Raw genomic sequence first — 24,440 nt, forward strand, 5'->3', positions numbered from 1 at the left:
GACGCTTGAACATGCCAGGAGTCAAAATTATTGATTACTACGGGGTGGTGACTTCAACATAGACATGGGAAGTGATGGCGTTCATTCTGTGAGATCGAATAATATCGTGATCTCAAGCGGCTTCAAAAATATAATTTTGACGCCAAGTCATGTTTCGCTTGACAGTGGATCACTGCTTGATCATTTCTCCCTAAATGCGGACAGATCCGTTGGAACTGCGCTCCCTATAAGCTACGACATGAGAGATTTCTATACCATCTTTATATCCTACTCCAGCAATCAGACAAATAAAAAAAAATGCTTAAGCTGGTAGCAACGTATCGGTGCCCATCGATAACGATAACTAACATGGATTCTTTACGTGCGCGTGTTTCTGATGAAGAGTGATCACTTGTGTGCTGAAGCACAAATGCGAGCGTGCCTATACCGCGTTGCTGTCTATTTCTCGGCGACACTATGCCACCTGCTTTCCTTATAAAAGCCTGAAATTGAAAAGCAAGCAAAATAAGAGGGCCTTGGATAAGGCCTGAGTACCTTAGAATGATGAAGGAAATATAGGCTATTCAAAAATTCTTCGACAAGATAAAACTGTTTTCTTAACATTCAAGAAATATAGAAATAAAATAAATGCGAAGTTAAGAAAAGCAAGGGAATCGTATTACAATAACTTCTTTACAGATAGCGTAAAAAATCGTCCTCCACAAAGCATGAAAAGTTGCAAGGCCGAAATCAAAGGTTTTTGGCACCAGAATCACTCGGTAATGAAAAGCTCTTAGGTGTTGGCTTAGCAGACCACTTTAACACGCACTTTGTCAAGATCGGAAATACATCAGAGAGTATGGAATCATATTTCGTTTGAACCTTACTGCAATGAAACAGTGTTTCTTCAGCCAACTGGTGAGGCGGAAATCTGTTGCACATTTCTGACCCTAAAGAACCGAAATGCGAAAGACGTTGACAATTTGCAAATAAAGACGGTTAAATATGTAATCGACATGATCGCGCCATGCTTATCATTAAGCACTTTCGCCTGGGCGAGTTGGTTCATACCAGCAATTAAAGGAATAAAATTGCGCAAATGGATTGAAGAAGAAAACGCATGAGGCATTGCGCTCTGTCCTGTCCTCACGCATCTCAATCCCTTTGAGCAATTTTATTCCTTTAATTGATGCTTATCATGCATATTAATCTTAGTTCTTGAATCAGGAGCTTTTCGACTGCTATTAAAAAAGAGAAAAGAAATGAGAGCGGCCTTTGCCCTGCAGTGAGCGTAGTCAGGTTGTTGATGATGATGATGATGAGGATCTGTCATACATAAAGCAGCGAAAAAAATGATATTGTGATAGGGCTAGGGAGTTCTGGGTGAAGAGCAGAAGGCAGCGGCAAGGCGGCGATCAAGGCGGCATCAGCGCGACGTCGGGTTAGTTCAAAAGACGGTTCAACAGGCAGGTCTCACGCATTGGTCCCAACCATGGTGTCGAACCGGAATTTTTTCGGATTCGGTTCAGGTTCGGGTTCCCGCCTTTCGGGTTCAGATTCAGGTTAGGCTGTGATCAAGGTTAAGCTGACCTGAGCTCTTCGCTCTGCAGATGGAGGTTGATGAAGATGACGATGTGCAGTGCACAGCGCGAGAGTCAGTTGTGCCATTTGTATCCTCTATGCACCCTGGCCAATACCCCGCCGTGGGTGTGTGCCATTAAGCCTGAGGAGATCATCATCATCGTCATAATCGTCTGTTGTAGTTTAGCACGGGGCGTGACCGGCTGCGGCGATAGTATAGTACTCTTGTGCAGTAGCCAGAAAAGCTGATCTGCGCCGTCGCGGGTTCAAAACGCAGTCGCGGAAGTATTTATTTAATTTCTGCATGGGCTGTTGTTATGCTACGTTTGGCCAAGGTCATCTTCAAGGTCACCCCCTCATTGGCTACAGGTGGCGCGCCGCTCCTCCGAGCTCGCGCTTCCTTCCATTGGCTGCAGCTTGTGCGACGCTGCTGCGAACTAACCTGAGTTGAAGTTGAAGTTTATTTCCATTTCGGTAAGAAATGAGGGATCCGAGACAAAAAGTGAACGTTAATTCACTTGACGGCGCTCGGGCCCCATTACATAGCAAGACAGCCAGGTGTCGGTAATAACAGTTGTACGAGTACATTTACAGACATTGTACCTCTTGCTACACACAGTTCAGTTTTTTTTTTGTGTTTGGGTTAAGGGTAAAGGCACAATGTGAATGACAAACATGATGAGCGAATAACAGCAATTGTGCATAGCAACAAACCCGCAAAAAATACAAAAGGATATAGGAGGAACACACTGCAGGAAACAAGAAAACAATTACACTTGCGAGAGAAAGAATGAATGTATTAATTTCTTATTATCACTTTAAATATTGACTTTATTTTGGCGAAAATAGTTTAACAGAGTGGGCAGAGTATGGGCGAGCATTTTCTGGCCGAATGTCGTTCCTACGAAAGGTACCGTCCAGTTATGAGCAGAACGCGAAGGGTATGTTCGTGTAAGTGTTGTTAAATTAGTTTAGTTTATAGAGTTTAACGTCCCAAAGCGACTAAGGCTATGAGAGACGCCGTAGTGGAGGGCTCCTGAAATTTCGACCACCTGGGGTTCTTTAACGTGCACTGACATCGCACAGTACACGGGCCTCTAGAATTTCTCCTCCAAAGAAATTCCAGCCGCCGCGGCCGGGATCGAACCCGCGTCTTTTGGGTCAGCAGCCGAGCACCATAACCGCTGAGCCACCACGGCGGCATTGTTGTTAAATTGGCGATCGAAAGCATTGTTCTCTCAGAGGTAGTCATGTGCTATTTGTAGCGAACTGCTAAGTTATACGATTAGAGATAGTGTACTGACATTATTTTAAAATTCTTAAAATCGGCGCGGTATGAGTGCAGTAGACTTTTCCAGCTATATGGGGAATAGCTTTTTTTTTTGTAGTGCATATATTCGATTTAAATTTGTTTGTGTAATTGTGTAGTTACTCCAAGGCTTCACGCAAGATTCTTGGTTAGCGGTTGGACTGCGTTAAGTTGTGCTTTCGAACTAAAACAAGAAAGTGCGCATACCATTAGTCATCTACAGTAGAATTTTATTTCATCATAGAAATCAGACAACATGGATGTGAATTAGCCAGAAAGTGAGTTAGAAAGAATGGTGAGTTGGTCAACCATCCTTACTGCTATAGTAACTAAAGAAGTTGCTTTCCTTGACATTACATTACGTGGCGTGTATTTTTTTCGTGTTTGTAGGATCTTTTGCTTTAAGGGTGGTGCCATGGACTGGTGATGTGCTGTTTTTTATGTTGTACTATGAGCATATGCCCGAGAGTTGTCGGGTCTTTAGATTTTTAGCTCTAAAAATGCGGCTTTCTGAATAAAAAAAGTGTAGTTGCGAGTCAGCGCTCGTCCGTGCTATTACCTTGCTATTTCTGTCTTTCTTCCGGTTGCGCTTTTGCAGCCAATACGCCTCCACCTCTTCCATGTTGAAGTATTAATTAGGCCATTATATTGATCAATTTTCGTACAGGTATGATCTTCATGTGGTTCTAACTAAGTTTCAGTGAGCAAGATGACATTGAATCGCACGCCCAAAGAATGATGCATCATGTTAAGGTTGCCATCCTTACTAGTCATGCTACGGAAATGTAAATGCAGTGCAAAAAAACGTTCTTTTTTTGCGAATGGACTTTGTTTCTGAATGCGGATGAATCGTAAAAAAAAGAAGACACCGATAATGGTAATCCATGAAAACTTCGCAAGCCTTCAGCGGTATTTGCAGGCGAGAACTATATAGGGACATTTTTTTTTTAAATTCGGCCCATTCAGCTGTCCCGATGACGTCACCTGTTTCATCTTTCCACGCCAAGATCTCCCCTCTGTTGATCCAAACAAATACTCCAAGCCGCTTCCTTCTGGCACACAATTACTGGTCCCAGCAACTGTGTTTGTTAGCCGGCGTGAGGTGCTCGTTCACATACGCAGGTCCGACCTTCGAGAAACCAAGCGTTTCCTTCGTAATCCTATGCTTCCCGGCCTTGGCAAGAAATTCATGCCGCTTATCTCACCTCACAAGCAGAACAACAATACTGAACTCATCTGACTTTTTTGTGAGAATGCTATGACCAGGCATGGGCAACCTCATGAGGGCGTCCTCACCTCATGAGGGCTTCACTCGGTGAAGTCAGGGTGAGGAACTGTTGGTGCAGGAAAATATTTGAGGTCGAGGGTGAGTCTGTGTCTCAAAATTCATCCCATCCCTGGCCTTTCCTTAAGTTTCCCGTCCGAGGAGCAGCCTATTCCTGAACACGCGTGGACGTGGATGCGGACTCGGCGCCTAAAGGAAAACAACTAAACAAGAACTATTACTGTAAGGCGGACTGCACTTGCGGCCTATTGACTCCGAGTTGCGTACTGACTAAATACGAGACGGGAGAAGGCGATCGAAAACAAAGTGGAACTAAGAGTAGCAAGCGGGCGACACATTGTTTCTGGACAGGAAGCCACCTAAATACAATGGAGCCACGCAAGTTGCGCCGAATGTACTCATGCCCATCTCCGATCAAAAGCGTGCCACCCAAAGACAGCGCTTTCGCAAAGGGGTAGCGATTGCGGATAAACAGAACCGTTTTACGATACAAACAACAGCCAGCGAGGATCCGTCGTCGGGCACCGAAAGCGACGAGGACGAGCCAGCCGACGTTTGCGAAAAAAAAAAATAGACGAATTGAGCGCGCATTCCAACTAAAGGCGGCTGGAAAAGAAATTAGGGGCGATCAATTGGATTAATGCGACAGCATTCTTTTTCAACTCGCCACTCTGTTCCAATTCGGTTTCGATTCCAATTAAGAGTCCCTTCTGAGACTCATCAATCTGTTTTGATTCTATTGAAATTCCGACTCTTCTATTGTTCTCTTCTTGTTTCATTGCTATTGATAATCGCTACTCCCAATGCGGGGAATCGATTGCGGAGAACCAGTGGCTCCCGCAAGCCTAATTTTTTACACATAGTTCTTCACGAGTCTGTCGTCTACATTTCTTGCAGACTTCTTGTCTGAGAAGTTCGTCTTTAAGTGCGAAAGTATTATTCCGATGGGGAAACCCCAAGCGAGACCTTGCGATGTTTGTGGATTTTTGTCAAGTCAAAGAAATAAGTAAAAATAGGTCAAATAAACATCCACCACTGGGATTTGAACCCGCGGCGGCGCGAAGAGACCAAAATGTACTGGTCATTAGTTTGCCATTGGACATCATCCCCGAAATAAACTTTGCAGTCGCATGACGGCGCTCATCAAGCAAAGCTTGTCGTGTCGGATGCTCATATTGCAAATCGCGCGTGGTACGAGATCGAACACGGGCACCCCTGTAATGTTCTGCACCAAAGCTTTGTAACTCACTTTTGGGACTAGCAAATTCATCCGTATGTAAGCCAGGTGCCTCGCATCGCAATTTATACAGGCTGTACAAATTTTTCCTGAGTGTCTGCTCCTGATGTTTACTGTAAAACGACCTCACGGAACCAATTTCTATAGCTCTAGCACATACGTCCTGCTTAAACATTTCCCAAGCGGCGAACAACGGCATCTTGCTCGAGAAACAGGATTCCAGTTGCGAGCGGACACGAATGACAAATTCTTCATCATTAATTACGGTCGAGTTCAGCTTCCAAAGCGCCCATTTCGGCCTAAATTTTGAACAATCACTGCCTCCGAAACGAGCAACCACCATACATTGATCAGAGAATGTAACTGGAACAGTGTCACAGATCAATCTTCGGGAAACAAGTGTTAAAGATGCATAAATTGGATCTAGGCGAGCGTGAGAATGGCCCTGAATGCGTGCGAATAAGCGGGAACCAGGACATGAAGCCTCGGTATCAATGAGGGCTAGAGGCCTGCATCTTCTGTAACAAATGACAAAACTTCACCGCTTCTATCCCTGGGTGTATCAGGACCGGAACGATCAACTGGGTCGCACACACAATTAAAGTGACCCATTAGCACAACGTGCCGGTCACATTTCAGTAAGCAGCTACACTTTCAAAAAGACATGCGCTGCGGTACAGTATTAAATGCATAGGCATCGCCGTAGCCGAACACGCCTCGTGTTAAACTGCAACCCACTCTCGCGCCGTGAATTGCACATCACCTTCTTGATCAAAAAATACTACTATCAAACTAATATTCGCGCTTTGAGCTACGTGGCGGCAATGACAGAGAGATGTGCGCTGCATGCGTTGGTATGGACGACGTCGTGGCAGAAATACGGCACTGGAGCATAGGCCGCCGGCGTGCATTGGGTAAATTGGCACCGACGATTAAGCCTATGCCTGGAGCCTATGCGATAGGCGACTATGGCATAGGCTCCAGGAATAGCAGGGGGGGAGTTATTAGTACAGTTCGCCGAGAGCAATAATTTGCGGGTAATGAATACCTTCTTCCGGAAACGAAAGAACAGGAAGTGGTCGCGGAAGAGCCCAAATGGTGAGACTAAAAATAAAACATACTTCATACTGTGCGCTCACCATGGCATCGTAGAGGATGTGAAGGTCCTCGAAAATGTCCACTGTAGCGACCACAGAATGGTAACGTCTCGTATTGGCTTAGACCTGAGAAGGGAACGCAAGAAATTAGCGAAACGGAAGCCCATTAAAGAGTTAGCGGTAAGAAGGAATGTGCAGGAATTCAGGATATCGCCGCAGAACAGATATTGGGCTCTAACTCAACAAGACGATCTCAATGTTCAAAGAAAGAACAATAATCTCACGGCTATAATTATGGAGTGCGCAATAGAAGTAGGAGGTAGGAAGGTTCGACAGGATACCGGCACGCTATCTCAGTAGACGAAAAATCTGGTTAAGAAATGCCAAAGCATGAAACCCTCTCACCCTACGGACAGAAGAGAACTGGCAGGACTATCAAAGCCAATAAATAAGCGCAAGGTAGCCGACATAAGGAAGTTCAATGGGGAGAAAATCGAGAATGCTCTGTATAACTGGGGTAGCCTAAATGCAATGAAGAGGAAACTATTTATAGGGAAAAACGAGATGCATGCGCTAAGAGGCAAAGAGGGCAATGTCATTAGCAATACGGATAAAATAGTTAAAGTAGCCGAAGACTTTTGCACAAATCTATACATTAGCGAATGTCATCAGAACGTGACTGAGAGAGGCATGCAATGGGGAATGTCGGCAGTACCGAAATAGAAGTAAATAAAGCCTTAGGAGCAATGCAAAGGCGGGAAGCAGCTGGCGAGGGTCAGGTAACAGCAGTTCTTTTGTATAACGGAGGGGAAATTGTGCTAGAAAAACTAGTCACCCTGTACATGCAATGCCTTATGGCCTCGAGGGTACCAGAAACTTGAAAGAACACTCACATTGTCTTAATTCATAACAAAGGAGACGTGAAGGAGTTGAACAATTACAGACCGAAAGATATCATTAAGAAACGGCAAAACATGAAAGTGTCTAACCCTACGGACAGAATAGAACTCCCAAGGGAAGTCTTGCAAGGGAACAGCAGTTCACAACTGCTAGCGAGGTACTAGAAGTTGTAAGGGAATACATCCACTTAGGGAAGGTAGTGACCCCTGATCCGGATCGTGAGAGGGAAATAGCTGGAAGAGTAAGAATAGTCTTGGTTTTGTCGCGCATAACGTCCCGATGCGGCTCAGGCTATGATGCCGTACTCTAGGGCTCCGGTAATTTAAACAACCTGAGGTTCTTTAACATGCATTGACATCGCACAATAGACGGGCCTCTAGAATTTCGCCTCCAGCGAAATTCGACCCCCGCGGCCGTGATCGAACACGCCTCTTTCGGGTTAGCAGCCGAGCTCGATAAAATAAGAATAGGTGGAGCGTATATGGCAGGTTCTCTCAGAAAATGAATGGCAGTTTGTCAATATCCCTCAAGAGAAAAGTCTACAACAGCTGTGTCTTACCGGTACTCACCTATGGGGCAGAAACATGGGAGCGAACGAAAGTGGTTCACCTTAAGTTAACGGGAGCGCAGCGAGCTGTAGAAATAAAAACGATAGGTGTAACGTTAAGAGATCGGAAGCGGGCAGAGTGGGTGAGGGAACAAACGCGGGTTAATGACATCCTAGTCTAAATCAAGAGGAAGAAGTGGACTTGTGCAGGGCATGTAATGCGAAGGCAAGATAACCGCTGGTCCTTAAGGGTAACCGAATTGATTCCAAGAGAAAGCAAACGTAGCAGGGGACGGCAGAAAGTTAGGTGGGCGGATGAGATTAAGAAGTTTGAGGGGATACGGTGGCCGCAGCTGGGAAAGGACAGGGTTAATTGGAGAGACATGGAAGAGGCCTTTGCCATGCTGTGGGCGTAGTCAGGCTGCTGCTGATGATGATGGTGGTGACTATGGCACGTGTCAATATCAGAGGCGGTAAGAGGTTCTTTGATAACATCAGCAATCTTTTTACCATATCGAAAGGCTTCTCCTGTGATGTGACACCCTTTATCTCCTGTATATGTATTCGACTGTACTACTCCATTTCTTTGATTATTACCTTTAGCTTGTTGCTTCCAGTCGTCAAACTTTCGTTGCGCGTCATTAAATCGTTTATTTTTTTTTATGAAGCTCTTTGACCTCCGATCCGATAGCACGAAATTTATCACCGGTACCACTAAAAAACTACACGCTTTCCATGAGGCTACAACGTTTAGCCCTGATCTCACGCTTGAAATCCTAAATAATCTTCGGAAATTCAAGGTCAGTTGACACAGGTCGCGAAGGCGGGGCTCGATAGCTATCTACAACCAATTGCCAGTGTTATAGTGACATCAACTGGGGAGCGTAACTGAAGAGCCAAAATTGTCGGCGAAGACGATACAAATGAGGGAAAAATAATTGTTTATATATTTTTGGTGTTTTCACCTTTTACGACAGCACTGGCGTTATCGCTTAAAAATGTTATGTAGTGTACATTTGGTGGGAAAGTGCAACGCTTTCTAATTGATAAAAATTTGTTTGCTTTTTTTCACAGCAGCAAGCAGTGGCTGTTATGGTATTCACCTTGACTGTTCGGCTGCTTGCTTGCCGCTAGCTCCCGGCTACTGCCGGTCTTGGTCGACGTATCGCGTCATCTCGCGACTTCGTGTCTTGCGGCTGCTCGCCTTTTACCAGCGTTAATTTGAGGCGCTTGGTTACTTTTTGTCCTCTTGCTGCGTTCTCGTCGGCTACGTGGGCGCGCTTGTTTTTTGCCATACCAGCCACAGCGCCAGTGGTACGGTTTTGATGCCGCTGCCTTCACAAAAACGGCGTGGCTCTAGACGAAGAGCGTACCGCGCGAAGAACTGATGCTACGCAGGTAAGTGTCGATGTGAGAACTGCTCCGGTGGCATCACGTTACAGCGGTGGGGTCTTACAGTCGCTTTGGTTCTGTGGTATGCCGTTGCCACTCAGTGCCTATACCAACCAGAAAGGTATCTCATAACAATTTTGTGAGAAGTATCAGACGCGACTTCCGGGTGATCGCTTCGTAGTTTATACGAAAGCGCATGCTCCAAAACGAATTCTTTTAAATTTCCTGGCGCGTGCAGTGGGACTCACTGATTGTGCTTTGTATTGACGCTGCTCGGTGAAATATTGCATGAGATTTGATTGTGGCGAAGAGACGCTACGATGAAGGTGCACTTGGCAGTTATTTGACCAATATATATGCTTTATATCACTCTAAATATTGAGGAACGCTTGAATAGTGGAGAAATTTATCACTCTACCTCCTTCAAACCAGAAGGGAATGCTGCTTGCAAAGTTTACTCTGCACCTGCGTTGCTGAGCACTGAACATTACAACAAGTACATGCCGCATATTGAGTTTTTCAGATGTTATGTTGATGGGTTGCTGCATTTTTATATTGCTTTATAGATGAAAGAAGAGAGTGTTAGGGGTCACATGTCATGGTCCTTTATAAAATCTCGGGCACTCAGGTGCTATATCTATTTGTGTGTTACGCACAGAGCCGTGTGTAATGTGGTCACCTGTTTTCTTGAAATCTTCCTCGGTAGTCTCCTCGCGCATATGGTTGCTTGTACGTTTCCTGCGGCTACACGGTCATTATTTGCATTTGCTCATTTTCCTGTACCTCCCCTTGTTTTCTGGTTTCATTTCATTCCATTTTTACTTCCTTAAAGACCGCCTGTCAAGGGCATTACATAAAGGGTGGATACAACGTGTTACGTGCCACACTCTGCAGTCATGTGTTATGATGATGATAAATAGCTGTTGCCTCGGCACGCGAAGTTCGCGAGACAGGCTGTTGTTACAATGTCGTCGGGAAGACCATTCATGTCCGCGGCGGTACAAGAGAAAAACGAAGCTGCTCAGGTGACGATGTGTGCACGAGGACGGCAGACGTGGAATTGAGGGCGAGTGCGGTGCGATATGTGGGCCGGTGGGACCATGTAATGTAGGGCGGAGTTGGTAGATGGCTGTATAAAAAAAACTGAAATAACACAAGACTGCTCTTCTTCGCCCTTGTCTCGCGTGTCACAAGGGATCCCTAGACGCTCGAAAATTTATTTTTACCGCCAAAAAACACATTTTATGGCGTGAAAATTTTGTTTCTTTTCTTTTTAGTTATGACGTCATTGCTTAGCTCGCCTTACCCTTCGCAGACTGCAGCGGCTCCGCACCGTGAGTCGCCATGTTCTCAACGTTTGGGCTTCTATGCTAACAGCGCTACCACTCGACATCTAACTTGGACAATTCCTAACTTCGGTCAAGGGATCCGAACCGAAGGCCAGAAACATTCCTCTATGCACCTGGGTTTCAGTGGCTTTTGGTTTCCTTCTTGTGTGTGTCATAACGAGCCCCTCATTTCCCTTTCCCTGTCTGCTTAACTGCTTAATAAGGGCCTCGGTTCTGGTAGTCTCGATGCCATAGCTAGCACAAATTGAAAAGGAAATACACTCCATGAAAGAAAATACACCGTTGAATCTCATGTGCCCTGTATCATTTGCCACTAAAATAATAACAATAGCAATAACATTCTATGTAGCCAGTTTACAATATTACATTGTCATGTACAGGCCTGCAAAGCCTGGATCGGTTTGGTGGAGTAGGCCCAGCAATATTTCGAAACGACATCGGTAAAGCCCACTGAGATCTTCCATTGCTTTGTAACGGTAAACCTGCCTGCACCCCTGCAAGGCACTGTAAATAAAGGGGGCCCTGAAATGGTATTTACGGAGGTTAGGATAAGCGCACGAGCGATGGGTGTTCCATCACTCCTCAGCGCACCGCAAAAACATTTCTAAGCCAGCTTCATTAACACCCGAGATATAATGTTGCCCCTTCTCGCCCCCTCTTGCTAGAAAGGAAACAGGTCGGTACTCAGCTTGACAAGCGCAGAGTCACATCATCGGGGAAGCGGTGTTGCCGTAATTGGTTGGGAACACCCCATTTTAACAAAACATTATTTGTAAATTGAACAGCCCATGCAGCGCTTTTAAATGTGATTGTAGTACTTAGAGCGACCACCTGTAGAGATCTGTTGCATTAGAATACGACCATCAAAATCATTTCAGGGTCCCTTTAAGTCATGCCGAGGTGGACTGTGGAGTCGGGGCTCTCGAAAATTCAATCTGCATGGTGCTGTCATGGTAGGTAGGCCTGGAGAATAGCGTAAAAAAGTTTTCTTGTTTTTCAGCGTGGGCGAACTCATGGAATCGGGGTTGGGAGCAAGCGCGACATTTATTCCCGTGCACCGGTTGTAGGGCGGGGGGTTTAGAGAGCTCTTCTTTGTCCCGCCTACCCTCGCTGTTCACAAGAATTTTGCCGGTACACACCCCACCAGCCTACTGCCCGCCCGGCATTCGGCATTCATAACGAGCGCTTTTGCCGAGTGGAACAGCGCAGTGAAACTGCTCATTAGGTTACGTTACGTTTGGCCTGCTGATTGTCGCCTATCTGTGCGATTGCGCGCGCTTTCGCATCTTCCAAATGTTCCGGCCTGAACGATGGAGTCTGCACGCGCGCGCTGAACGGCAGCAGCAGCAGAAGCATGCAGCCTCAGCCGGCAAGCCGAATACGAGCGGGAGGGTCTTTACATTTGGGGGACGGATAAAGAGCGAGATGTTTCCGAAAGGAGGAAAGGTCTCTCTCCCTCTCTCCATCGCTTTTGAATTTTCGGCGGTTACAACCGCCGCTCGCCTTTGCTTGTTTCGTAAGCTCCGTCAGTGGCGTTCTCTCTCTACGCTTTGCGGCGTCGGTCACTCTGACCTCATGTTCCTCCATATGCCTGCGATGTCGGTGCAGCGTTTGGTTTTGTGCTCGACTGTTGTGTACGCTTTCTCGGGCTTCGCCACTCATTTCGGCGCCGTGGACCATGAACGATGATGTAGTCACTGTTGTTTGGTTCGTAGAAGAGTCACCGCATCGTGGAAACCGATTATACAACTGTTCGCTAAATGAATTTATTGGTGTTGCATGTATTAGCTTCGACACTGAAGGCCTTACGTGACTGTGGTTTGTTTTCATATGTTTGCATAAATACTGAACCTTTTTTTTTTGCAGTTATCTACGCTTTTAAGGTAGACCGTGCATGCATTAAATAGCGGAGCCTTAGTGTGCACAAAATGATAATTCACGTATTGTGTGAGCTGAGTACGCATGGAATGCATTGTGCGAACCACTAAGCACGGAATGACTCACAGGAAATGCGAGCTGAGAGCTAAACATGAAATCAGTGCTGCGTCTACGATTATATATATATATGACAGAAGCCAACAGCCACAGAAACCAAGGGGCACAGGGGATATTTTTTTTTATAATTTATTTATTTAGTTTGTGGTGTTGATCAATTTAGAATATTACAGAATATGTTATTGCTTAAAGATAATTGATTAGAAAAGCAGAAGAAAAAACAACCACATGCCGCCGGTGGGATCCGAACCCACGACCTCCGAATTACGCGTCCGGTGCTCTACCTCTGAGCTACGGCGACGGCTGTCAATTCTTCTGCTTTCGGGGGTATTTATGTTTACAAGTAACCTAATCTTGAGAGTGTTCATCAGCATATATATATATATATATATATATATATATAGTGCATTTTGAAAAATAATTCTTTCTTTTCGACTAAAGTAACAGGAACGATGTGTAAATAAAGATATGCAAAATATGTAATCTGTTCTTTCCGCATCAATTGGCCCAGCGCTGCAGTTACCTTGGCTGACCAGCAGCGTGAGCAATTTTAACATATGCCACAACAGCAAAAAAAAAAGGGTCTCCGCCATGGGGAAATGAAAGGCTAGGAGGTGCCATCGTCATCCGAGCTGCATGACAAAAAATATGCCGGAAGTGAGGTGTATCCTAAGGACTAGTGGGAGTATTTGGCTAGTCGGCTTAATTTCTGCGGAGCATGCGCAAGCGCTCTCAGGCGGCGGCAAACTAGGGAACGGCTGCTCGCGCCGCCTGGCTTCAAAATAAATACATAAATAAATAAACGTGACATAACCGCCCCTCCTAAATGCTTTCCATCTGCATGGTGTACGAAAACCCAACGAAAGTGCGCAGAGCAGGAGAGAGTTTTAGCTGAGCGTTTTTACGGCCAGCGGAGCGGAGCGGACGAGCGCGGACGCCACTGCGCATGCGCACATCGCTGGGCCGGCCAGCGTTTTTACGGAGCGAAGCTTACGCCCGCTGGGAAGCCCTCTCCAGCGGAGCGATGGGCAGCGCGCGAGCGTGCGTAAGAGCGCGCGGGCGTGTATGGGTAATCAAGATGGCAGCCGTCAACACAAGCACCGGCGCTGCTGCGTTGTCGACGGCGACCACAGCTCAGGCCCGTTTACAAGCTAAGAAAGCGCGGAGATGTTTCACAACTGAGGAAGACTTGTGTCTTTTGCGGGAGGTGGCAGCGACCAGGCCGTTTGGAGATGACCATAAGTGGATCGAAGTTGTGCGCATCGTGAAGCACGCGGTGGGCCGCGAACTTACTCTGCGTGGAGCAAAAGACCGCGTGGATTTACTAATCGGATACTGGCGACAGCAGGACGCCAAGAACCTGAAAAAGTGAGTTTTATTTCTGCACAACTAAATGCCGGGCACACTGATAGGCAGTCGTTAATTAACGTGCATGCTGTTTTCACATTATTCAGGTCTGGTACTGAAGATCAATACGCGGAGAAAGAGCAGATACTCCATGACCTCTCCGACTACGTTCGGACAATCAATTATGAGCCGAGGATAGCCCCAAGAAGTGGGGGCATTATGAACAGAAAACGGCCCGCAACAGCTGAGTGTTCAGTTTCCGTGTCCCTAACGGGTCCACGGGAAGGTGCGACTTTGGTGCAGGAAACGACTGGCTGCAGCAGTAATCCTAGCGTGGCTGCCGACCGAAGTTGCGAAATTGAATCAACGCATGGTAAGTCTTACCATGTGTGTGTCTAACCTTGCATGTTCTAGGTTTTGATTTTCTCTGCTGAAATATAAAAACGCTTATGAGTGGTAATTGTTGCGGGTATTCTATGCACTGTAAATACGTTCGATTCGTCAGAGCAGTCGAGTGCCTGAGCTTTTCATACTGAAAGTCTTTAGGGCTCACTTCACTCATCATTACTGTGGATGTCCTTACTGTTTTTTTGCTTTGGCTGCGAGCCTCCAAAAATAACCCGCGCAAAAATTGGCAAATCAAACTGCGTTGATTTTTTCAGTTTGCGTGCTGTCTAGAATGGCTCGTAAATAAAACAGCACAAACAGAAAAAGGCAATTGACGCGAAATGAGAGAAAGCTTATGCAGTCTTTCAAAACCGAGTCGATCATCGTCAGTGCCGCGCGGCCGGCCTCGGATGAATGATAAAAAAAAAATACATTTCTCGATGAAGCAGCAGCAGGAATGAAAAGCCGTACTCACATGTTATAAAGCGTGAAACACGATTGCGGGCTGCCGTACTGTGGCTGTGGAAAGTGGCTTCGCTTACTTTATAACAAAGCAAGCCCACCGCCTAAGAAAAGGCGCTGCGCCTCGTTTCGGGTTTCGGTTACCGCATGATTTGTATGGTGACTCCTAAGGACTTAAGCCCGATAAGTAATTTAGTTCCGTGGGTTCCTTTAGAGGGAACTTAGCATGCTTAATAACTGAAAGTAAACCACAGCGTCAGGAGTTCGCAGAGCGAAGGGCGACGATTGGCAACCATAATAACGCTTATTTTAATGTGGGCTCAACTAATTATGCAAATACTGAGGTTTGTAAGAATTAACAGACGATATACATTACTTATCTGTGCGAATGAAAAGCGGCTCCTAGGAAGGCTGCTACATTTTTGTGTCTACCTTTCTTTACACGTTAGAACCACAATCCCCGGCTGCTCAGCTGCTCCTCAATATGTACGAGCCGGATCCTCCAGAGACCTCGGCTGCTGCAGCTGCTGGTGGTGGTGGCGACCGCTATGAGCAACATGTGCAGGGACAAGTGCATAACCAGCACTCTGCAAATGTTAGTCCAGAGCAGCAACACATCCCCGCCGGGCGAACGCAGCCCCAGCCCACAAATGGAACGGACCAAGGAGGAGAGCGCCAGCCTGCAGCTAGGCGACAACTCCTGCCTCTCATTACTACAGGCGAGATTTCAAGAAATGTTTATGCATTCACATGCGTAGTCAGTGTCAAAAACCTCTGGATAGCTAACAAGGAAATTTATACACATTGCCTGCACATTGTTCAACAACTACAATAATTCCAGTACCACAGATTACTGGCATTAGTTTCTTTTTCCTCGGCACAAATGTAGTCTTGTCTTGGTGGATAGTAAGGAAGCAACCATATAGTTTGCTCACACACCCAGAGACATTTTTTCTGAACTCTGCAAGATAGAATGACGTGCACAGAGCTAAAAACACAAGCTTTAAAGCCGCCTTTAGTGTTTATGCATTTAGCACTGAAGAGACATTTCAAGAGAAACTCTGTTCTTTCTTTCTTTTCTCATATTTTCAGACACAGACAAAGAGGTGACTGGGGTAAAGGTGATGACAGAACACCTAAGAAAAGCTGCAACCCCTTACACAATTTTTTTATAAAACAAGATAAGAGAAAGTTTGGCCCATGGCTTATATATTGGCTAACAACAGAGAATTAGATGTTGCATAGCGACATGTCAACACTTGCAGATACACATTAAAAGAGCTATACACATTCGGAACATGATTGCAAGGCAATTACAGCATAACAACATCCAGTCATAGTTGAAAAGTCATAATGAAAAAAGAAAAAAAAGAGATTTCTAAATGTTCTACTCTTCTTGCTATGGTTTCTTTTTTCCATTTGTGTGCAAATTAGTACTTCAACACTGATTTCATAAAAATCAGTCAGCTTCAGTTGTGGAATGCCAATTCATTATGTTTTGTGGAAAAATGCAATGCTGACTTTTGTGCTTTAGTAGATGCTCTTACATGAATTATTTTTTTATTCGAGAAGTTTTTCACAAGGCATAAGCTGAGAAAGGGGGAATGGAATTCAGGAGATAGAAAGTTAAAAGAAGCAGTAAAGTCCAGTTTCACAAAGGTTGTCGCAGAGGTATGAATTAAATTTAAAAAAAGCCTTCTGTGCCTGTCTTTGCAGGAGGCAGAGGACTGCAACATATGGGCCTCCAGCTGCTGACCATGCGTGAGACGCGCGAATATGAAATACGCCTGAAGGAGATGGAAATTGAGAAAGAAAAGATGAAAATTGAAAATGCAAAAGTGGAAAATGAGGCACGGCGACTCGCTCTTGAGGAGCGGAAGCTGGATTTAGAAGAAAAAAAACACCAGCTTGAAGTCTCTCGCCATGAAAGAGAGCATGAAAAACTACTTGAAAGCCTTCAGAAAATGATCAACGCGCAAAGCCAAGCAATTTTTCACTTTTTGAATAAAAATACGTGACTCCTGTGCTAAGTGTTTGCGTTTAGACTGTATTTTAGGATAAGGTTTTGCAAAAGCTCAGATTTCGGAATATGTCTGGTTTGCTAGAACTACAGAGGAGTGAGGTAAGCTTCAAGATCTGGTGGATCAAGTCCGAAATATTGCGATACCTGGGCACTGTATAAACAGGTATGGCAGTTTGCAAGAAGAGCACTCGCTTTGTAGATTCGGGGCAAGTTCTGGAGGTACATCTTTTGGTTCTTCTTAAAGTCTACAAAAGCAAACAGCCCTGCAATTTTACCGAAACCCCACTCCACGGCCTGCCTCACACTACTCATAGCCTTATTAAATTCGCACTGCTCCGGAGTCAAGGATGCACCGCCATAGGGCTTGAGCAGAAGGGGCCGCAGTGGGTAGGCAGGGTCTCCATAAATGCAGTAATCATGCCCTTGAACAAGCTTTTCCAGTTTAGAGTACACTTTGCTGATCCCAAAGTTACCTGAAAGAGCAAAAAAAAAAGTATTATATGAGTCAGCAGCACTTGGTTAGGACAGCTGGGCTCATTTGTTTTTGCTGAAGTTGGTTATTCACTCACCAGCATCATGTTTACTGCCGGGATATGACCCATCCAATTGGCAAATGATTCCATTGGGGCACATTATGGCTTGATACTTCAGGGCATGGAATCGTTTGTGGCCGCTGAAATAAAGTTTTTGGTCCCTTGAGGGTCGGCAAATTGCCCGTGCTGTGCCATCGATGAAAGCCCAGCAGTTCGTCAGAGGGGCTCCTTTGGAATGAATGGCCTGAAAGAACAAACAAGTGGGTTCAAAATTTCTACAAATTGATCTGTGATCCTAGTTATGATGTACAGCCCCGCCGTGCTGGCGCAGTGGTTAGGGCGCTCGACTAGTGTGCCTGAGGATCGGGATCAAATCTCGGCCAAGGCGGCCGTTTTTCCTAGCCTGAGTAGGTTTCAAACCTAATTATGATGTATTAGCCACTTACCTGCGAGAATTTCTCCAGTGTGTCGATGTTGAGCCAGCTGTGATTATTTACGTCATCCAGCAAGTGAAAGAAACATTCGTCGATGTGCCGGAGGACTTGATTTGCCAAGGAGGACATCGTCGAACTGTGCCGCCCGAAAAGGTCCTCGAGATCCATTAACCGGTTTGGATAAGCCAGCCGTCTAAGCGTTATGCACAGAGCCTCGTCGCCAGGTACTGAAACCCTCTGCGGGGTTACCACGTGTTCGGGGATGCGCAAGGCCACCCTTAGTCGCCGCACATCATCCTTTTCAAAACGAAAATAGGTCCTGAAAACACCACTGTCCATCGCGTCAATGTTGAGAAGTCCACGTACGGAAAGTGGGTCACGGCGCGTCTGTCCAAACACTTCCAGGCACAACAAATCTTCTATCTCGGACCATTTAAGTCTCGACAGGAGTAGCGGATCTTGCAATATGCTTTTCGGCATCTTGGAAACGGATATAAGCAGAGCAGAAGCAACTAAAAAAGCGCGCGAAAGAACTGACCTGGCGGTTAGCACTTGGCTTCATTTTCGTAGCGTCGCAGTCGCAAACATTTTTCTAACACAAATATTCCTCTACTGCATCCAAAACACCCCTATTTTAAACTAATATAGAGAAAACAAAAGAAAATTACATTCATTCCGCTGTTATAGCACAATAAAAACAAGCGCGACGCGTATTCATATTACGCTAGCTCCAATTCTGACCACGAGATGGCGCAACAGAGCGCGCCGATCTTTTCCGCTCGGGCGGGTTCCGGACCCGCCGAGCTAAAAGTCTTTTCTCGCTCGACGCTCCGCTGGTGTATCCGCTCGTCCGCTCCGCTCCGCTGGCCGTAAAAACGCTCAGCTAAAACTCTCCATCCGCCCATCTCCCCTAGCGGGGCTGCTTTGGGCAAGTCCACGCGTGAAGCAAATGTCGTAGGGACACTTCCCCCGCACCCGTATGTTCCGGTCATCCGTTGTCACTGAGATTAATATGCCATTAATGCGTCCGCCGCCTGCTATGAGCGTAACTGAAGGAGAGATTGGCGCTTTTCACAGCCGTGGTACGAGTACAAACACTGCATTTATGCCCCACGCTTTTCCAGAGACGGAAGGAAGAACAACATAGAGAGGAGCGTATATACAAGCGAGGCCACGAGCTGCCTCGGAAAACCTAAGTGATTGCGACCGGGCGAAACTTAATCTAAAACAACGCACGCCAGGCGCCAGAAAGCAAAGCTCGCCTCCTAAGTAGACAGAGCCGGTCAGCTTCGCTACATTCCCACACTCGCGGCAGACGGGAGGGCTAAAGTTGTGTGCCCCATTGCATCTTGCTGTCGGCAGTTTTGCGCGCGAGGCGGCGTAGTCAGCCACTGTGCACTAACACCGCCGCCGCTCGGACTACGCCAGGAATCGGCCCTTTCACGGCATCGCGCCTGCAGCGAAAGGAAAGCCCGCCAGTTTGCGAACGGCTGCGCGCCAGGGTGAGCGCGCCTTTCCACTCCGCGCTGCACGAAATTAGCGACGTGGCGAATGCGCGAAGCGGCCAGGGGGTCAGCGAGAGTGTCTCGGAGAAAAAGCAGGCTGTCCTCCCGGATTTCTTCTTCGCTGCTAGAGGAGGAGGGGTATCTTCTACCGCCTCCGCAACCTCCAGCGCCTCCTGCGCGCGCGACCGGTCGCGAAAAAAAAAAAGCAAGAAAATTGCCCCCTCGCGGTAGGCCATAAATCTTGCCCTTTTTGGGAGCGCTTTCTTTTCGTTTTTCTCTGGGCAGCGCTTTGCTCTAGATCGTCTCTGTGGCTTCTTTCGCTGTATTCTCTCCCCGTGGCGCAGCGCTTCTCCGTTGCGGGTTTTTTTTTTTCTTCTGTCTTGCCGCTTCTCGGCAGAAGCGGCGGGGCAGCGAAAACGTTTAACAGGGGGCGCGCCCGCGCTCCCCACGCACACTAACCCCCGCCGAGCCCGGGCAGAGCGCGCGCATGGCTGAGGTGCGGTCCGCAGTCTTCGCGGCGGAGAAAATTGCTTGTTTAAACACCCCCGTCGAGCTTGTTTTCCCTGGGTAGCGCGCTCCCTCGCCGCCGGACGACTTATCTGGCGCGCGCCTTCATTCATGCGAAGGGCCATCTATTCCGCCGAGGCGTTTTATGAGGCTTCGCGCCTCCTCCCGTAATGAGCGAGCTCCGGGGAAAACGAATGCGCGCGGCTGACAGCGGTACTAATAAACCGCTTTGCTTTAAGGGGCGCGCGAGATGTCTGGCTCTGCAGGACTCCTCCGCGCAGTGGCCGCCGGGATGCCACGGCGCGCTAAGCCGGCGATGTCGCAAGCGCTGTGCACGGCGGAGAAGGAAATTTGCAGGGCTCGCCGCAATTGCCCACACTCGCTAATATCGTCCGCTTCTTTTTCGTGCGATCAACAGAAGCGGCTGAGCGCTCAAATTTAAGCTGTTGGCACGATTTTGATGCCAGCCGTATATTGTCGGAAGCAGCCAGATATAAAGCAGACAATAGTTACCTACAGGACCGACATCTGCGTTTTGACGCAGGTATGACAGAACAATGTCAGTACGCCATGAGAGCCGAATAATGCCTGCTCTGAGAGGAATGGTGCAGGGCAAGCGGAGGGGCAACAGAGCTCGGCGTTCCAGACGCAGGGCAGGAGCATTAGATGCACCAGTATGCCTCCGCGCAGGTGGTACGGACACAGAGCGCTCAGTCCCGTGTATTTATAAAACGCGGTCGGTGCGCCATCTCTCCTTGCATTCGCCATACTGTGCGTAAAAGTTGGCAGCTAGACGCTTAAGCTTCGCCTTTAAGTGTAGAACGCTTAGCCTAATCCGTCCCACTTGGTGAGCCTTTATCGGCCTGCGAATCGGTAGCCCCTAATCGCAGCCGCTAATTGGCCCGCCTCCACAGACGAACGGGAAACGCAGCGCCCCTCGGCGTACCCCGCCACGGATGGCCACTTTCCGCCAGGCAGATGATACCTAATGTCAAATTAGTATCGCATCACCACGTGCGGCACACTCGGCACCCTCGCAGCGGGTTTATACCTCTCTCTCTTTCCCCGATTGGTGATGCCCCAATCACACCTTACACATCGATGCATCACACGTACACACATATCAAACCGTACACGTATTCTCATAAATCAAACTAATCCGGTTGAATTACCTAATCACTAATTAGCACATTCTCAATTCACTATGCACGCATCAGTGCATCTCCCTGAGACCCCACAGGAAGCCGAAGACCCCAACACATTTGTCAGGTACAATCTTTGTCAAAAATATACAGCCCAAGGGGTCTGCTTCCAAGTCGTGTAGCGGGGCTGTTAAGCATATTTGACAGTGCTAAGCTTGGGAGCGTTGAGGACTTGAGTTCCTCTCGCCTTCGTGAGATCACGGTCCCTGTATATGCAAGAGAAGCCACGCGGCATGGCTTAAAAGGAGACCCCTTCGGCTGCATACTTTTGACAAAGACAGTACATCTCTATCCCGCTTAAACTCGTCTCGCACTCAAAAGGGCATGGGTTCGAGTCCCACCTTATTCCCTATCTCACTTTTCGCCGCAGCCACTTTACTTTGCATTATAAACGTCGTTAAGACGTTTTCGACGAATGTTAGCACCAATTTATGTCCTTCACCGTGCCGGTTGCGTGCGTTAACGGAGCAGCATATACTATATACAGGAAGCAGGAGTGATCGCACTGGGATGTTCGAATTACCTGCACGAGGGCATGTGGTTGAGACGGCACGCAGCGGTCGGTTAGGCTTGAATACTCGGCCACACCACCGTGCTACACAGACGCCGGTTTTTTTCTGCGACACGGGACTTAACGCGTTAGTAAAATACGGGTTGGTTGGTACACGCAGACGGAAAATGAATAACAGCGCTTTTTTGAATAACAGCTTTGAATAACGCTTTGCGCTATTGAATGTTAACAGCGCTAAGTTAAGCTGTAGTAGCCACGCAGAAATGCCCGCAAAATTTGTTCAGCCCGCTGAAATTTTACCCACAACGTATTTCATAATAGCTAGGCTTCCTAAGAAAAACTTCACGCAGCTGGAAACCTCTGCGAAGTCGGACACATGCACCTTTCTGCCACTGTTGTGGGGTAATGCTAATGGTGTGTCGCGTTTAACGTCCCAAAGTTGCTCGCGGGCTATGAGAGAAGTCGTAATTGAGGGCATCGTATTCATTTCCACTCTCAGGGGCTGCTTAGAGTGCGTTGATATCGCACAGCACACGGGGGTCTTTGCGTTTCGGTGGAGGCGAAATGCACGGGCACAAATTTTTATTTGCACAATGAAGTTTAGTCTAAGTTAAATGGTACATATCACTATTGCTGCCAGCAGTACAAATGATTGCATTATCGCGGCTTGGATCAGCTCAACGAGATATACACATGGTGCACATACACGCACCCCGCAACCAGGTGGGGCTCTGATCGTATCAAAACTGTGCGCCATGCTAGAGAACATGCAAACAGTAAAAAGCCGCCGCGGTGGCTCAGTGGGTATGGTGCTCGGCTGCTGACCCAAAAGACGCGGGTTCGATCCCGGCCGCGGCGGCTAGAATTTCTTTGGAGGAGAAATTCTAGAGGCCCGTGTACTGTGCGATGTCAGTGCACGTTAAAGAACCCCAGGTGGTCGAAATTTCCGGAGCCCTTCACTACGGCGTCTCTCATAGCCTTAGTCGCTTTGGGACGTTAAACCCCACACACAAAGAAAACAGTAAAACAACACACAATAACGTCCTATGGACATAAGCACCTTCACTCTTAAAGGGGCTTCAAACCACCTTCTGAGGGGAATGCATAAACACACTCAATCACTACATTCTCTCCTCATGAACACCTAAGCCAAACAAGGGATTTCTACACGCAGCAGCTAACACACAATCAAGCGTGAAAGTTGGCGAGCTCTTTCCGGGGAATTTTCATGCTCGCGCGTCCTTTTCCGCCACATGCTCCTCCGTAATTCCGTTCGGAAATGGACATTTGTTAGATTCTTTCTGGCGCCAAACAGCTACCATGGCCGCGCCCACTCAGCAGCTTCGCTCCGGGGGCTGAGGAAGCTCCGTACGCATCCGCGCTATGTATGACCAACGGAGGAGCCGTTGAACGCGGGAAAAAGTGACGAGAGGAGGGGAAAGGCGCAAAGACGAGGAAATTAATTTTTTTCACTACAGTTATATCAGCTTCTACAAAAACAACGCGCCTTTATTGAGAGCCCCGTTCAGAGCCCATTTAATCTGGTTCCACATTGGTTCAATTCAATTCATTTATTTTTCAACTCGAGGTTGAAGGCCCCCAGGCGAAGTTGTTTTACGACAGCTTGTAAAGTGCCTGGGGCCCTTACAAGGCAGCAGTGGTTACAGACTAAATTACAGTGGGAGTACACATCTTCAAACAATGATTCATACAAATATAGAGTACAATAATTAACAAGACAATTATTATTCATGAAAATTTCAGGTAATCGGCGTTCTGCCTCAATCCACCCAGAACATTAGAAAACATTGCGGAATTCACGCATGTCAATCGGACTCTAATACAATGTTAGCATGATTATTGTACATAGGTTGCTTAATGGGTTACAAAATATTGTCGCAGTTTTTTTTTACTGAAGGTCTCGAAATGTACATCCTCTTTTCATAATCATTCAGAAGAAAAGGAAGCAGGTATACTGTAGGGACTGACAGAGATGTTCGGTGCGCCGGTGTGGTACAAATCATTTGTCACAACTGCGAGTACGACCATCGCTTTTTTGTTTACTTAAACTTGCGGTGCTATTTAATCTCCAGCTAAGCGAACCTTTTAAAAAAGTTGTTCGTAATACGTGAAGCTGCGGTCACGATACAGCATTTAATAAAATATTGTTACGCGGCGGCCAGCCGAAGAATGAGGCGTGGTGAACGATGGCTATGAGATGGTTTAATGGCCGCTGGCCTAGCGCGGGCGCTCCGTCCCGCGCCACGGCCAGCATCGTCTTCGTCACACTACCCGGGGCCTCCGCGCGATCGTCCCGATCGGTGACGAACAGACGGCGAAATGGCGATGGTCTTGAGGGAAGGATCGAACAATATGTAGAAGATGGTGCAGTGCTGGCCGCCACGATGAGAAAGATGAGAGAATGAGACCCGGTCCACGAAGCATCCGGGCCGGAGGGTGCCAGGAGCTGACGGCCGAGGTCCTTGGACGCACCGGACAGCAGGGGCAGGGGGGCGGTGTCTTCACGTGTGGGTCTTCGGTCTTGGGTCGGTGGGGTCTTGGGTCTTCGTGCCTTGTGGTCCGGGCGGGGGACGGGGCTGGGGTGAGCGGCGAGGTCGGTTCAGGTCGGACGGGCTGGGGCATGGCCGGGCGGCGCGGACCAGGCACTCACGGCCGACGTCCACGGCAGGCGCAGGACACCGAAGCTCCGGGACCGGGATGGCGATGAAGGGACTCCAGCACCTCACACCAAATGTTACGTGAGGGCAAGCGATGAAGAAAGGACTGCATGACCGATGGCGATGATATGATTTAATGTCTGCGAGCCTAGCACGAGCGCTCCGTCCCGCGCCACTGCC

General features: G+C 47.5%; 2 protein-coding genes across 2 annotated transcripts; one reads left to right on the forward strand and one right to left on the reverse strand.

The window, feature by feature from the left end:
- Positions 1-13,749: 13,749 nt before the first annotated feature.
- On the forward strand, positions 13,750-15,702 carry LOC149356110 (uncharacterized). Its single transcript, XM_089576257.1, has 3 exons — positions 13,750-14,039; positions 14,126-14,391; positions 15,317-15,702. Exons 1-3 carry the CDS (start codon positions 13,750-13,752, stop codon positions 15,700-15,702), a joined length of 942 nt encoding a protein of 313 aa, XP_089432383.1.
- Positions 15,194-18,405, reverse strand: LOC149356111 (uncharacterized). The gene is made up of 3 exons (XM_089584114.1): positions 17,870-18,405; positions 17,460-17,667; positions 15,194-17,363 (listed from the first exon to the last, which is right to left on the reverse strand). Exons 1-3 carry the CDS (start codon positions 18,335-18,337, stop codon positions 16,975-16,977), a joined length of 1,065 nt encoding a protein of 354 aa, XP_089440240.1. The 5' UTR covers positions 18,338-18,405; the 3' UTR covers positions 15,194-16,974.
- Between the last annotated feature and the right edge of the window lie 6,035 nt (positions 18,406-24,440).

Source organism: Amblyomma mixtum, chromosome 3, assembly GCF_055824585.1.
Source record: "Amblyomma mixtum isolate Tamu chromosome 3, ASM5582458v1, whole genome shotgun sequence".
Taxonomy (NCBI): domain Eukaryota; kingdom Metazoa; phylum Arthropoda; class Arachnida; order Ixodida; family Ixodidae; genus Amblyomma; species Amblyomma mixtum.